The 13,610-nt window shown below is 42.6% G+C and overlaps 1 protein-coding gene across 2 annotated transcripts in view; it reads left to right on the top strand.

Annotated features, from left to right (window-relative positions):
* LOC149440225 (NACHT, LRR and PYD domains-containing protein 3-like) overlaps positions 1 to 13,610 on the top strand; it is a 141,104-nt gene that overhangs the window by 47,194 nt on the left and 80,300 nt on the right. For both annotated transcript variants that reach the window (XM_089658889.1, XM_089658888.1), the window contains exon 6: positions 9,133 to 9,219. In XM_089658889.1, coding sequence (XP_089515015.1) covers positions 9,133 to 9,219 — 87 coding nt within the window. The remainder of the gene's footprint in view (positions 1 to 9,132; positions 9,220 to 13,610) is intronic.

Here is a 13,610-nt window from a genome sequence, read left to right as displayed (position 1 = left end):
CCCTCTCGTGGTCCGTTCTGCTTCTCCTTCCTGTTTCGGATATGCCTTCCGCTCTGTGGAACGCATCCCGATTAATGGGAGTGTCCATCCATGTCCTATATATAGACGGCGGTGCGTCACGCTGGCCTCGCCCCTGACAACGTCTTCCTGATGACGAAACGCGTTGGGTGGAGCTTTGGCGTGTGACATCACCACGTTCTGGGGGAACGGTGGCCATATTTTCAGTTTGAAACATTTTACAGTCAATGCTGGTTGTTTTAATGCTTTATGTACGTGGATCCTTTATTACATTTGTCAAAACTTTACTGAAATACTACACTATGAGTTGCTTTTGTTTTATATTCCTTATTTGAATATTGGGTGGGAGTTTTTCCTGCTTGTGAAGATCTTTAAAGAGGAGGCGTATTCATCATCTTAAGGAGGATTTCTAGTGAAAATTACCTGCCTCATTGATTCCTTAAGTACTGCACATATTGACCGATATTACATGGTCTGAACGTCCGGTAAGGGGCTTATTTATTCGGGTGTTTTGGTGACTGTTTATGATGCCAAAATATTCTCCTGAAACCTGTCTCATTTACTTGAGGATTTAATTGGACTTTTATGTTGATATTTTATGCATTATTGATTAGTGCTGCATTTTTGTTATTCACTACTGCCACACATGCCTACACTGCATTCAAAGAAAGACTCAACCAGCCATAGCTACCCCAATGGGCCACTTCCAAACTCAAGGGCCCATGGAGGATTTACTTGAGGATTTATTTGGACTTTTATGTTGATATTTTATATTATTGATTAGCTCTGCATTTTTGTTATTCACTTGCCTTTTGTGTGCAAGCTGCTTTTCCTTACTATTTTGCACTCTTGAATTTAGAGTGTAGCCACGTCCAAGCACAGGTTTTTTTGTGTATTATATTTGATTGGAGATTATTGGCTTCTGATACTTGCTGCTGGATTTTGATCCTTATGGATATTTTTGAGTTTAGATCCTCACACACCATTGATGTTGGCAGTATATTTGAGAACACAGATGATTCCAATGGTGATGTGGGGCGTATATTTATGAGACTTAAGAATCTGTTCACTACAGAAGTACACATTAACTGCGACATAGCGTTTTTGGAAAAATATCTGTCTGAAAATATGGTCCCTAGAAGTTTGAGGTGGGAAGTGGTTCCCCAATATGATGACACTGATGCTCTTGAATGGTTTCAGTACTTTAATAAGGTGGGTTTGGAGTTTATCAGTTTCCTTGTCAGGAAAAAGAGGCAAAAACTTCTTAAACTTGATGAAGAGATTAGTTCTTTAAAATCTAAACTAGACCCCTATAGAGATACTGAAGAGTATAAAAAGAGGTCTGATAACCTCAAAAAATGTCTTGAGAAGGAGGAATCTGAGCAAAAGGTTAAGAAAGGTAAAAAAATACCTTAGGGATGTGGACTATTGCAAGTCTAACAGGGTGTTCAAGTGGCAAATTAATGATTTGCCCAAGTCAAATTTGGGCCACCAGTCTGGATCTAAGGGTAAATTATTACCCTCTCATAGCCAAGTTATTGATACCCCTAAGTCTATTTCCTGGCGATATGACCAACAGGGTATAGACAATTAGACCCATTATAATACCTCAAACCCAGGGGTTAGGAATGGTGTCCAGTTTTTAGGGGAAGAAATAGGGGCAGACGTGGCCATGTTGGGGTTCCCAGAGGTCCATCTCTCCCAGCTTCAAATAGATTTGAAGTTTAGGGTCATTATAACAATGACCAATATGGGGGGTTAGATAGATATATTACTCAGCATCCCCTCCAATCTACCAATCAGTGGAATGGTCAATGGCATGATTTCCCTACACAAGGCCCTTATGAGGTTCCCTATGCCCCACAACAAACTAGCCCCTAGTCATTCTAATAATAATTTTTTTCCCGGGGGGACCAGGGGTAAAAAGATTAAGTGATCAAAAAGAGGGCGGGTTTGGACTTTTCAATCTAAGTAAAGCCAGTTTGTCTGTAGAGGAGAAATATGTACTCAACCATGGTTTAATAAATAAGTTTGCCCAATTAATAAGTTTGAAACGTTTATGGACGTTCATAAATATGTTATAAAGCTGAACATTAAAAGGTATTTTGTCAACAACCCATCTAAGGTGGGTGGATGTGGGTGGGTGGATGTGGTGCGAATGCCTATAGATGTTCATCCCTCTCCAATGCCTCTTTTTAATCCTCCTAGTAATACTGCTGCTTCTATTTTAGTTTTTAGGGACTTGGTCTTTAGAGATTTGGAAAGTCTTAAATTTGGGATCATAAGATGATTTTTTAACTTTAAGCAGGGTACGGATGCTTTGAAATCACGTAATGATATAGTGGTTCGTCCAGCCAATAAGGGGGAGATCGTTATTTTGGACCGCAAGGCCTATTATCAGGAATTGGAAAGATTACTTGATGATAGAGACACTTACGCCCCTCTTGGTCAGAATCCTACGGTGAAGTTTAAAAAGGAATTACTACATATTGTTGACACTGGTTTTGGCCAAAAGATCATTACTATGAAGGAAAAATTGTTTTTAATCCTGGTGGCCCCTCATGTCCCGGTGATTTATTATCTACCTAAAATTCATAAGAGTTTGTCCAGCCCTCCTGGTAGACCGATTATCAGCGGTATTGACTCGGTCACCTTGAGGGTTGGCAAATATATTGACTCATTTTTACAGCCTCTGGTGTGTACCACCCCTTCCTGAAAGATACCACCCAAGTAATCAATATTTTGAGTACTATTGAATAGAAGGAGACCTATCTTTTGGCCACAGCTGATGTGGCTTCACTTTATACTATCATTTCACATGAACATGAGATGGAGGCGGTGGATTGTTTCCTTCAAATGGATGTCACTCTTAAGCCACCACCAGTTTATCCTTTCTTTGTTAGATTTTGCCATGGGGCATAATTATTTTTGGTTTAACCAGTTGCCGACTGCAGATAGCCGAGTGACGGCTACACTGCGGCCGGCCAATTCTGGGAGGGCGTCATATGACGTCCTCCCAGAATGCCCTCTCCTGCGCTCCCCTGGGGGCGTGCACCCAGCGATCTCCGTGATCGTTGTGTCCTACGGAGACAGCTGATCACGTGATGTGGTAAAAGGCCAATCACAGCGGCCTTTCACCACGTGATCAGCCGTGTCCAATGACACGCTGATCACAGGGAAATGCAATTGCCGGTTCTCAGCTGCCCTTTCCTCACGCTGTCAGATCGAGAGGAAAGTACTGCCAAGAACCGGCAGTTGTTAGAGCAGGGATCGGCACCGATCATCAGGGCACTGATGATCAGTGCCCTGATGATCAGTGCCCAGCAGTGCCACCCAACTGTTCCACCCTCTTGTGCCCAGCAGTGCCACCCACCTGTGCCCACCAGTGCCACACACCTGTTCCCAGCAGTGCCACCCAGAAGTGCCACCTACCTGTGCCCAGCAGTGCCACCCACCTGTGCCAACCAGTGCCACCCACCGGTGCCCACCAGTGCAGCCCAGCAGTGCTGCCAGTCAGTGCCCAGCGGTTGTGCCAGTCAATGCCTAAGAGTGTCGCCAGTCAATACCTAGCAGTGCCGCCAGTCAGTGCCCAGCAGTAATGCCAGTCAGTGCCACCTATCAGTGCTGTCTATCCGTGCCACCTCATTAGTGCTGCCTATCAGTGCCGCCAATAAGTGCCCATCAGTGCTGCCTATCAGTGCCCATCAGTGCTGCCTCATCAACGCACATCAGTGAAGGAGTAAAATTACCTGTTTGCAAAATTTTATAATAGAAACAAAGAAACTTTTTTTTTTAAATTTTTTTGCACTTTTTTTGTTTATAGAGCAAAAAAATGATAAAAATTTCATATGGGTACAATCTTGCATAACCGCGCAATTCTCAATCAAAGTGCGACAGCGCTGAAAGCTGAAAATTGGCTTGGTAAAGAAGGTGGTATAAGTGCCCGGTAGGCAAGTGGTTAAAGGCGCCTATATTTTACAGCAGCTGGGTGTGGCCATGGGCACAAAGTTTGCACCAAGTATGGCCAATCTCTTTATGGCCAAATGGGAGGAGTGCGTCATCTATCATGACTGCAGGCCAGAGTTGATTATATAGATGACATCCTCCTCCTATGGGAGGGGATCACTGAATCCCTTGACCAGTATACTGTAACAAAGGAGAGGCTATGGGCCAACTCTGTGAATGTCTTGGAATGGCCCAGCCAGAGCTCAGACTTGAACCCGATTGAACATCTCTGGAGAGATCTGAAAATGGCTGTGCACTGACACTCCTCATCCAACCTGATGGAGCTTGAGAGGTACTGAAAGAAGAATGGAAGAAATTACCCAAAAACAGGTGTGCCAAGCTTGTAGCATCATACTCAAAATGACTTGAGGCTGTGATTGGTGCTAAAGGTGCTTCAACAAGGTATTGAGCAAAGGTTGTGAATACTTATGTACATGTGTTTTTTTTTTCATTTCTTATTTTTAATAAATTGCAAAGATTTCAAAACGAACTTCATTCATGTTGTCATTATGGGGTATTGTTTGTAGAATGTGGAGGGAAAAAAATTAATTTAATCCATTTTGGAATAAGGCTGTAACGAAACAAAATGTAGCAAAAGTTAAGCGCTGTGAATTCTTTCTGGATGCACTGTGTATGTGTGTGTGTATATATATATATATATATATATATATATATATATATATATTACTGCTCAAAACATTAATGGAACACTTTTTAATCAGAGTATAGCAACAAGTCAATGAAACTCCTGGGATATTGATCTGGTCACTTAAGTAGCAGAGGAGGTTGTTAATCAGTTTCAGCTGCTTTGGTGTTAATGAAATTAACAACAGGTGCACTAAATGGGCAACAATAAGTCAACCCCCAAAACAGGAATGGTTTTACAGGTGGAGGCCACTGACATTTTTTTCCATACTAATATTTTCTGATTTGGCTAGGGTCAGTGTCACTGCTGGTAGCAAGAGACGATACATGGACCCTACAGAGGTTGCACAGGCAGTTCAACTCCTCCAGGATGGCACATCAATACGTGCCATTGCCAGAAGGTTTGCTGTGTCTCTCAGCACAGTCACAAGAGTATGGAGGAGATTCTAGGAGATAGGCAGTTACTCTAATACAGCTGGACAGGGCCGTAAAGGTCCTTAACCCATGAGCAGGACCGGTATTTGCTCCTTTGTGCAAGGAGGAATAGGATGAGCACTGCCAGAGCCCTATAAAATGACCTCGCAAGCCACTGCGGTGAATGTCTCTAACCAAACAATCAGAAACAGATTTCATGAGGGTGGCCTGAGGGCCCGATGTCCTCTAGTGGGCCCTTTGCTCACTGTCTGGCACCATAGAGCTTGATTGGCATTTGCCATTGAACACCAGAATTGGCAGGTCCGACACTGGCGACCTGTGCTTTTCACAGATGAGAGCAGGTTCACCTTGATCACATATGACAGACATGAAAGGGTTTGGAGAAGCTGTGGAGAATGTTATGCTGCCTGTAACATCGTTCAGCATGACTGTTTTGGTGGTGGGTCAGTGATGGTCTGGGGAGGCATATCCATGGAGGGACGCACAGACCTCTACAGGCTAGACAGTGGCACCCTGACTGCCATTAGGTATCAGAATGAAATCCTTGGACCCATTGTCAGACCCTACACTGGTGCGGTGGGTCCTGGGTTTCTCCTGGTGCACTACAATGCCGGCCTCATGTGGCAAGAGTATGCAGGCAGTTCCTGGAGGATGAAAGAATTGATACTATTGAATGGCCCTTACGCTCGCCTGACCTAAATCCAATAGAACACCTCTGGGACATCATGTTTCGATCCATCCAACGCCGCCAGGTTGCACCTCAGGCTGTCAAGGAGCTCAGTGATTCCCTAGTCCAGATCTGGGAGGAAATATCCCATTTGTCATCTCATTAGGAGCATGCCCCGATGGTGTCAGTCATGCATACAAGCACGTGGGGGCCATACAAACTACTGTGTACCATTTTGAGTTTCTGCAATGAAATTTCAGCAAAATGGATTAGCCTGCTGCATCACTTTTTACTTTGATGGAAATGAAAATTATCCACCTAGCAGAAGACTGAATTCTAAGACACCCTGAAAATCAAACAATGGGGCATCCTTACGTTCCTAACACATTACTCGGTCCATATCAGTATACTGTAGATATACAGTATGAGATTTTTCCCCATTGAGATCTGATGTGTTTTCATAGTGTTTCTTTAATTTTTTTGAGCAGTGTATACATAGTAATATATTTTCAAGGCAGAGGCATTTCCCCACTTCACTTTATAGAGTTGGAACACCTTGATAGCTACAAAGTTGCATTGCTAGTCTGGTTGAAAAAAGATACAAGTTCATCCACTTCAACCATTAAAAAGGGAAAAATATACACAATCCTATACCCAAAGTTGATCCAGAGGAAGGCAAAAAAACCCACTAAAGCATGATACAGTTTGCTGTAATAGGTTTATACATCTATGCCCTTTAACTGTTCCAGCAGTGCCAAGTAGTCAAGTGAGGGGGGTTGGATTACCTCGATAGTGAGGGGGCTGGATTATTTTGGCCTACATGTATCTTTAACTTGAGATATTGATACAAAATATTGAGACTTGTCCATTCTTCAGAGAGGGGAAGTAATCACTGATGAATACCAAATTGAATTGTCTTAATTGTATGAATTTTGAACACTATACACATGCATATTTTTTTCTTTTTTTTTTTACATATTTCAGACATAGTCAACACCAAAGGTTCTTTTGCATACACATCACCAGTTATCAATGTAACGCCCTCTAGATTAGCTAGGTTTGTTGTTTTTGGTGGATAGAGGCTGAGTAGCAGCCTGGGATGAGTCAGCCTGGGAGTCAGGTAGTGAGGTCACATCAGGACAGGCTGGGAGGCTCTAACTGGTCAGGGCTTCTGGAGCCCTTCCACCTTTCCAGAAACCTAAGCGCTTTCTGGAACAGGGGAGGGAAGAGTAGGATGCCCAGATCAGCATGTTTGAGGGACCTTGGCCAATCTCCTGACAGGAGGCTGGGAATGGTGACTAGGGCAACCCTCAAATATCAGTCTAGGAAGCAGTTTGCAGTGTCAAGTGGAAGATGGATTGAGGAAGGCTGGAGTGTGGAGCCTGGAATGGGGCCCTAGGGAGGAGAGCCTACCTACAGGCAGGTCGCTGGAGAAGAGGATCTCCTCTGTCTCAACATCTCCTGGCGAGGACAGTCTATGTAGCAGGGAAGCAGCCAGCCAAGCAAAAGGCCTGAAGACAGCCACCAACCCACTAAATTAACAGGAGAGGACAGTGTGAGTATTGTTACTCTTACCCCCCCCCCCCCCAGAAAAGGGGAGAGGGCAGTCAGGTGTAATATCCAGCTAGCTTCTCATCTGGGACTGTTCAATTGACAGCTCTTGGGCCCCCTTACTCAAGAATACACTCAGGCAGCTGGGTGAAGAGAAGGAATCATCTGGGGTCTGAGGAGGTACACCAAAGAGCCTTTAGTGCTCTTCAAGAAGAGACTGTTGCTAGCTGTATTTTTTGTACATAGTTGCTAAGGAGTTGTCCCCAAGTTCTACAGTTCCTTGGGCATCCCATATACCCCCAGACCCCATCCAAGTTTAACCCCTTAATAAAGTCATAAAACCAAGCTCAAGGACTGTTTTCTGACTCCAGTGTGGAAAATGCAAAGTGTGGAAAATATGTGTTGCCTGGCCGCGCAGAGCATAGGGCAACCCAATTCAAAACTCAGCGGTCCTTATGTGGGTAGTGCTACATCTATTATCTGTAAGTTTTTTGTTTTTACTTCTTTGTCCCCCAGTCTGTTTTTAAGCATGAGCAACTAATTGCTTCCCAGACCTTTTTCATTCATTATCAATTTAAAATGCCCATTTAAAATTTATAATAAATTACAGTTTGAAAACATTCTCCCCTGCCTATCCGTAGTGCTTCTGTTATGTAACCCTGTCACATTGGATTCTGATTGAATATACAGTACATGTTACACAGACATGGCCTACTGTCATTGACATCAGGTAACTCGCCTTCATAACTGCAGAGGCATAACTAGAACCTTCAGGGCCTTGGTGGAAAAAAACATGAAATGGCCCCCAACTGAGGTCCTTCCCACTGATTCCAGGGCCCTGGACTCCCATTGTGGGACCCTTTATTATGGCCCCGCAGGCCACCTTAGTAGTTTTTTTTTATTTTTGTTGTTTTATTTTTTTACCATTGGGGGTCTTTAGCTAAATATTAGGGGTTTAAACAGACCCCTGATGTCTCAGTTTTAAGACAGAGAAAGGGACTGAGGACAGATTCTTTGGTCCCTTTCTCTGCAGCCTCAGCCACACAGAATGAATGGACAGGAATAGCTCTGTACAGAGCTTCCTATTCATTCATAAACTGAAGAATAGTTAACACAGTTTACTATGCTTCAGCTATAAATGAATTAAAAAAATCAGTACCGATCACTGACTCTATTCATTAAGACAATGAAGGGGCTGGTAAATGACCTTCATCCTGACAGATCCCCCGCAGCAGCCAGCAGGAGGTGGGAGGGGGAAACCTGGCTGCACTGCGGTGGGGCCAGGTAATCACACAGGGGTCTGGGGCAGCATGGCAGGGATAGAGAGGCAGTGGGGCAGCATGTAGAGGAACAGATACCCTCCATTTCCCTCCTGCAACCACTGAATGTCTGCAGGAGGGAGAAGAGGGGATTTGGGCATTCAGATACATGCAGCTGCCCCCGCTGCCCTCCTATCCAGATGTGTGAGGGGCTGCACGGGCTGGGTCAAAATGGCAGCACTTTCAACCCCTGTACATACGCCTCTGGATAAAGGCCATGCAGCCAGCGCTTTTGTGCATTTAGAAAGTAAGTTGCGGCAAACAGACTGCATGAGATTAGCAGAACTAAAAAAGGTAAAAGGAAGAAACCAGGTGAAAGTTAGATTTTAGGGAAGAAAAGGACAATTGTTTATGATACACAGTGCATAGATCAAAATTATCATCCACTTCTGGGTTTATATCTGTGTTAAATGTAAATCTTTACATTTTCCTTCTTTTTGTTAGAGGCGATACATTCTTGGTTGTAATTACTGTGCAATTATTTTATTTTAGGTTTAAGGAGTGTAAGTTTCCAAGTCCATCTGGTGCAGATAATCGGAGAGATGAAATGCAGAATTTTCGACCTTCCTTATTACAATGGTAAGAAAAATCTGTGATTCCTGCAGTGATTAGGAAGTATGCCATCTCGTTATTATTCCCATCTCTTGGTGTTTCCTTGTTGCTTTGGGTGTCCTCACCAATGTAGAATAAAGAAATATCACCCTTTGTTATCTAATCCATGGGTCTTTGGATTCCCCTTAATCACTTTCATTGCTTGGTTTGTTAAAAAGTGCATTGTAATGGATTTGGTTCAGGTTTACTTTATTTTTTTTTTTACGTTTATACTTTTAAACTGACCTTTTTAAACCACTTTATTTTATCACTTTTAAATAAAACCATTATCTTGCAAACAATAATGCACATATAGGGTTTGCATAAGAACATAGAGTGTTTTTTTTATCTTATTATAGATCTTTGTTTGTCCCAAGTACAGTATGTTTAAATTCACTTTGTTTTGACTGATTCACTATGTCTGCTGGATGTCTATTCCAAGCATCAACTTTCAGTAAATATTGCTTTCTACTGTTAGCTTTGAACTTTCCTCCTGCTAGTTGGAGGTCATACCCCCATGTCCCTGATCTTAGCTTCATAGTAAAAATACTGCCCTCTTGACACGTCTTCACACCTTTCATATATTTAAAGATTTCAGTCATGTCCCCCTTTCCCTTCTTTCCTCCAGGCTGCTCATGCAGTCTCTCCTGATATGTTTTTTTTCCTTTTTAATACATTCTATTAAGTTATATAGTTTACAAGTGTAACATAGAAACTAGAACAAGATAATACATAGACAATCTATTGTGCTTAAAACAATGTAAGAGGAAGAACAACCACAAAATTGTCTTTTTGCATAAATCTGTAGTAGTGGCCAGAATGTACACTAGAAATAACAATCCCAAGATATTCCATCCCAGGATTGGGAATGGGGGGTAAGCACTTTTAAAGAAAAAGTACAACCTCCACAGTGGGCGAGCAGAAAAAAGAAATAGAACAGAACCTGGGCAAGCACTACTGCTGAGTAAAGAGGGAGCCATACATGAAAGAGGCAAATGAGGGAGGGGAAAAAGTATAATGGGTAATGCTGGGGGGTGACAATTGGCGAGGGGAGGAAGAAAGAAAGAATCAGTTACAAAAAAAGGGGGCTGGGGGGTTGGCGGGGGTTTCAAGTGCTAAACAAGATAAACTTCAATTTATAAAAGCCTAAACAAAAAGGCTTAGATAGATAAGGAGATTACGGTCAAAGGCTGCCTACAAGTAGTGTATGATCCAGGGATCCCATATCATCTGAAATTTACATACTACATATGGGTTTCTTATATGGCTGCAATTTTTTCATATGACTTGCACAAATTAATGTGAGATTCAAGATCCTCAAAATGGGATATTTTTTTTTCCATGATGTGGAATTGGTCTGTTATGCAGCAGTAAATACATGGGTGAATAAGCTGAATTCTGATTTGGGGCAATCAGCTGGTTTTGTATTTAGGGCTTCTACCAGATTTTTCATAAATTTTATAATTTTGTCCAAAATTATATAAATTATATGGTATGTGAGAGACCAAAAGCAGTGACTTTTTGGATAGTCCTGCCAAAAAGTCTAAAATGTGCCTTCAACATTGCACCCGCTATAAGAAACCCATATTTAGTATGTAAATTTTTCATAGGGGTCTGTCCAAAATTATATAAATGTGCCTTCAACATTGCACCCGCTATAAGCAACCCATATAAGAAAACCATATTTAGTATGTAAATTTTTCATAGGGGTCTGTCCAAAATTATATGGTATGTGAGACCAAAAGCAGTGACTTTTTGGATAGTCCTGCCAAAAATGTCTAAATGTGCCTTCAACACTGCACCCGCTAGAACAGGGATATTGAATTAAAATTCAAGGATGTCCGGTCACTAAAATTTTTTTGTGCCGAGGTCCGAATCTCATGTTTGTGCTATGACTTAATATGTCTGTTGTCACTGTGGCCCGAATTTACTATTGTGCCTATACACATTTCTGGGGGCTAACGTCTACTTTTTAATAGTGACCGTCTACTTTTAGACTGCAAAGACATTTACTAAAGAGAAGTGTCAACAAGTAGACTCCAAATTGAATTTACTAACGAGACACAGCCCAGGAATCAGACTCAAAAAGCAGACTTGCTAAGAAGCACGTCTAACATCATGAAAAATCACTGCAGAGACATGTTCACATTGAAATTTGCTTTGCCAAATATCAGGACTTCACTTTAAACAATATCTGACATTTCAAAAAATGTTTAAAATGTGTAAAAAATTGTTTTTTTAAAGCAAGTTGTCACAGTGAAGAACTAGACTCTTTTCCAGTGTCTATGGCCGGATATAACTGAGCATGTGCAGAACACATTTTAGACGTCTTCCGTGGGCGCTTTCTTTTTAGACCCTGTTCAATAGTAAATCTCTGTGTGGAATCCACTGACAGATGGCACTCGATCGCGTCTACTGTGTTTGACAAACAGCACTAGGCTACATATCTTTATGTATTTTAATTTGATTTCCTTAGTTCTATTGATTCTATTTTCTTTTCTTCTCCTTTATTATTATTTCTGTAATGATTTTACTTATTTTGAAGGTCTAGATAATATTTATTTTGACAGCTGAATGTAAAAATAAAGGTCTGCAATAAAAAAAAAAACAAAAAAAAACAAACTGTGTGGGGTCCCTCCTCCCATCCATACCAAACCCTTCGGGTCTGGTATGTATATTAAGGGGTAACTCTACGCCGAAATAAAAAAAAACAGTGTGGGGTTCCCCCAAAAATCCATACCAGACCCTTATCCGAGCATGCAGCCCGGCAGGTCAGAAAACGGGGGGGGAACGAGCGAGCGTCCCCCCTCCTGAACCATACCAGGCCACATGCCCTCAACATGGGGGGGTGCTTTGGGGCAGGGGGGCTCCCCCCAAAGCACCTTGTCCCCATGTTGGGCAGGGGGCTTATCAGAATCTGGAAGCCCCCTTTAACAAGGGGGCCCCCAGATCCCAGCCCCCCCCCCCCCCTACGTGAATGAGTATGCGGTACATGGTCCCGCTACTAATTCACAAAAAAACAAAGTGTAGTGTAAAAAAACACAGGACACGGTCTTTGACAAGTCCTTTAATAAAACAATGTCCCCTGAAGTAGATCCAACGTCAATCACGGTGTCAGGCGCCAGTGAGCCGAAAAAAAAAAAAAAAAAAAAAATACTAATAGCAACCTCACGCACTGGAAACCACAATATGGCTTCCCACACTTGGAACCGCACTGCACTTGTGGTTTCCATGTAGGCTGCATATTCGGAAAAGGTGCAGTGACATTTTCCTGCATTTTCAGGAGGCACAGTGTTAGAAGTTTTCCCTTATTTAATATCGAATATCTGCTTATTAACATACTAACATACATATGGATATGTTGGATCTTAATAGAATAATTGAGGTGTTATATTTTTATTTGTTCTGGATTGGGAAAAATAAAATAAATAGATTTTATAGTGTATGTGAAAATATATACATACACTAAGCTTGGTTCTTCTGTACACTCTAGCAACATGTGGTATTAAATTAGTCATGAATGGGATAGCTTTCCTTCCTCCATCTCTACTGGTAGGAGGCTAAGATTCTCTGTGGAACCTGGCCTTATACAAAATACAGTATAGTTCTGTCGTGGTTTGCTCCACAACTACTTGCGGCGACATGCACAGGGGTATGTTGCTCTAGCACCATTAGATCGGGAGAGACTTGGAAGAAATATCCGTGTTGAAGGACAGGAGCGCCTTGATCGACTCACACCTCTTGACCTAGGACATTCCAGGCTACCAAGTATTCAGCAAAGCAGGTTGGATACATGAATTACTTTACTGGAATTGGTGCACTGAGCTGGCAGGATGACTTGTAATTAGAAAATTCAAAGTTTATGTTTTATCACTTTTATTCTGAAATATATCTTTGTGAGGAAAGAGGGAAAACATGTAACTTTGCTCATTGCCTTGTTATATATGTTTGTTTGTGTTAGGGATCCAGTTATGACCAGAAATGTGTGGGAACACAGGTGTAGTCAGGGCTGGAGTGATGGAATGGTCAGGCAGGCTGTCTGGTACTGTTAAGTACCTCCAGGCGGCGTCTCTAGCAGCCCACAGCACGGGGTTCCTCAGGGCGCAGGGTCTAAGTTCCAATCTGCTTATTCACCAGGGCCCCTGATGGTGGGGATGGACTTGGAGCAGACTGAGACCAGGTCGCAACCCCTGAGTAAGTCCAGCAATGGCAGAGAGCGTCGTCAGAGGTGTGTGTGGAAAGGAGCCTGACGTGAAGAGGCTGGCAGACCTGGTAACAGGGACAGATCCGTGCGGGATGGATGGATGGATCGTCTGGGTAGCGTAAGGCGTAGTCAGGCAGGCCAGGTCAGCAACATGTGGGCAGTGAGGTACCGGAGG

Source organism: Staurois parvus, unplaced genomic scaffold (assembly GCF_062004578.1).
Source record: "Staurois parvus isolate SC_StPar_1 unplaced genomic scaffold, SC_StPar_1.0 ptg001110l, whole genome shotgun sequence".
Lineage (NCBI taxonomy): Eukaryota > Metazoa > Chordata > Amphibia > Anura > Ranidae > Staurois > Staurois parvus.
Note: the sequence above shows the minus strand (reverse complement) of the source record. Positions and strands in the feature narration are given on the sequence as shown.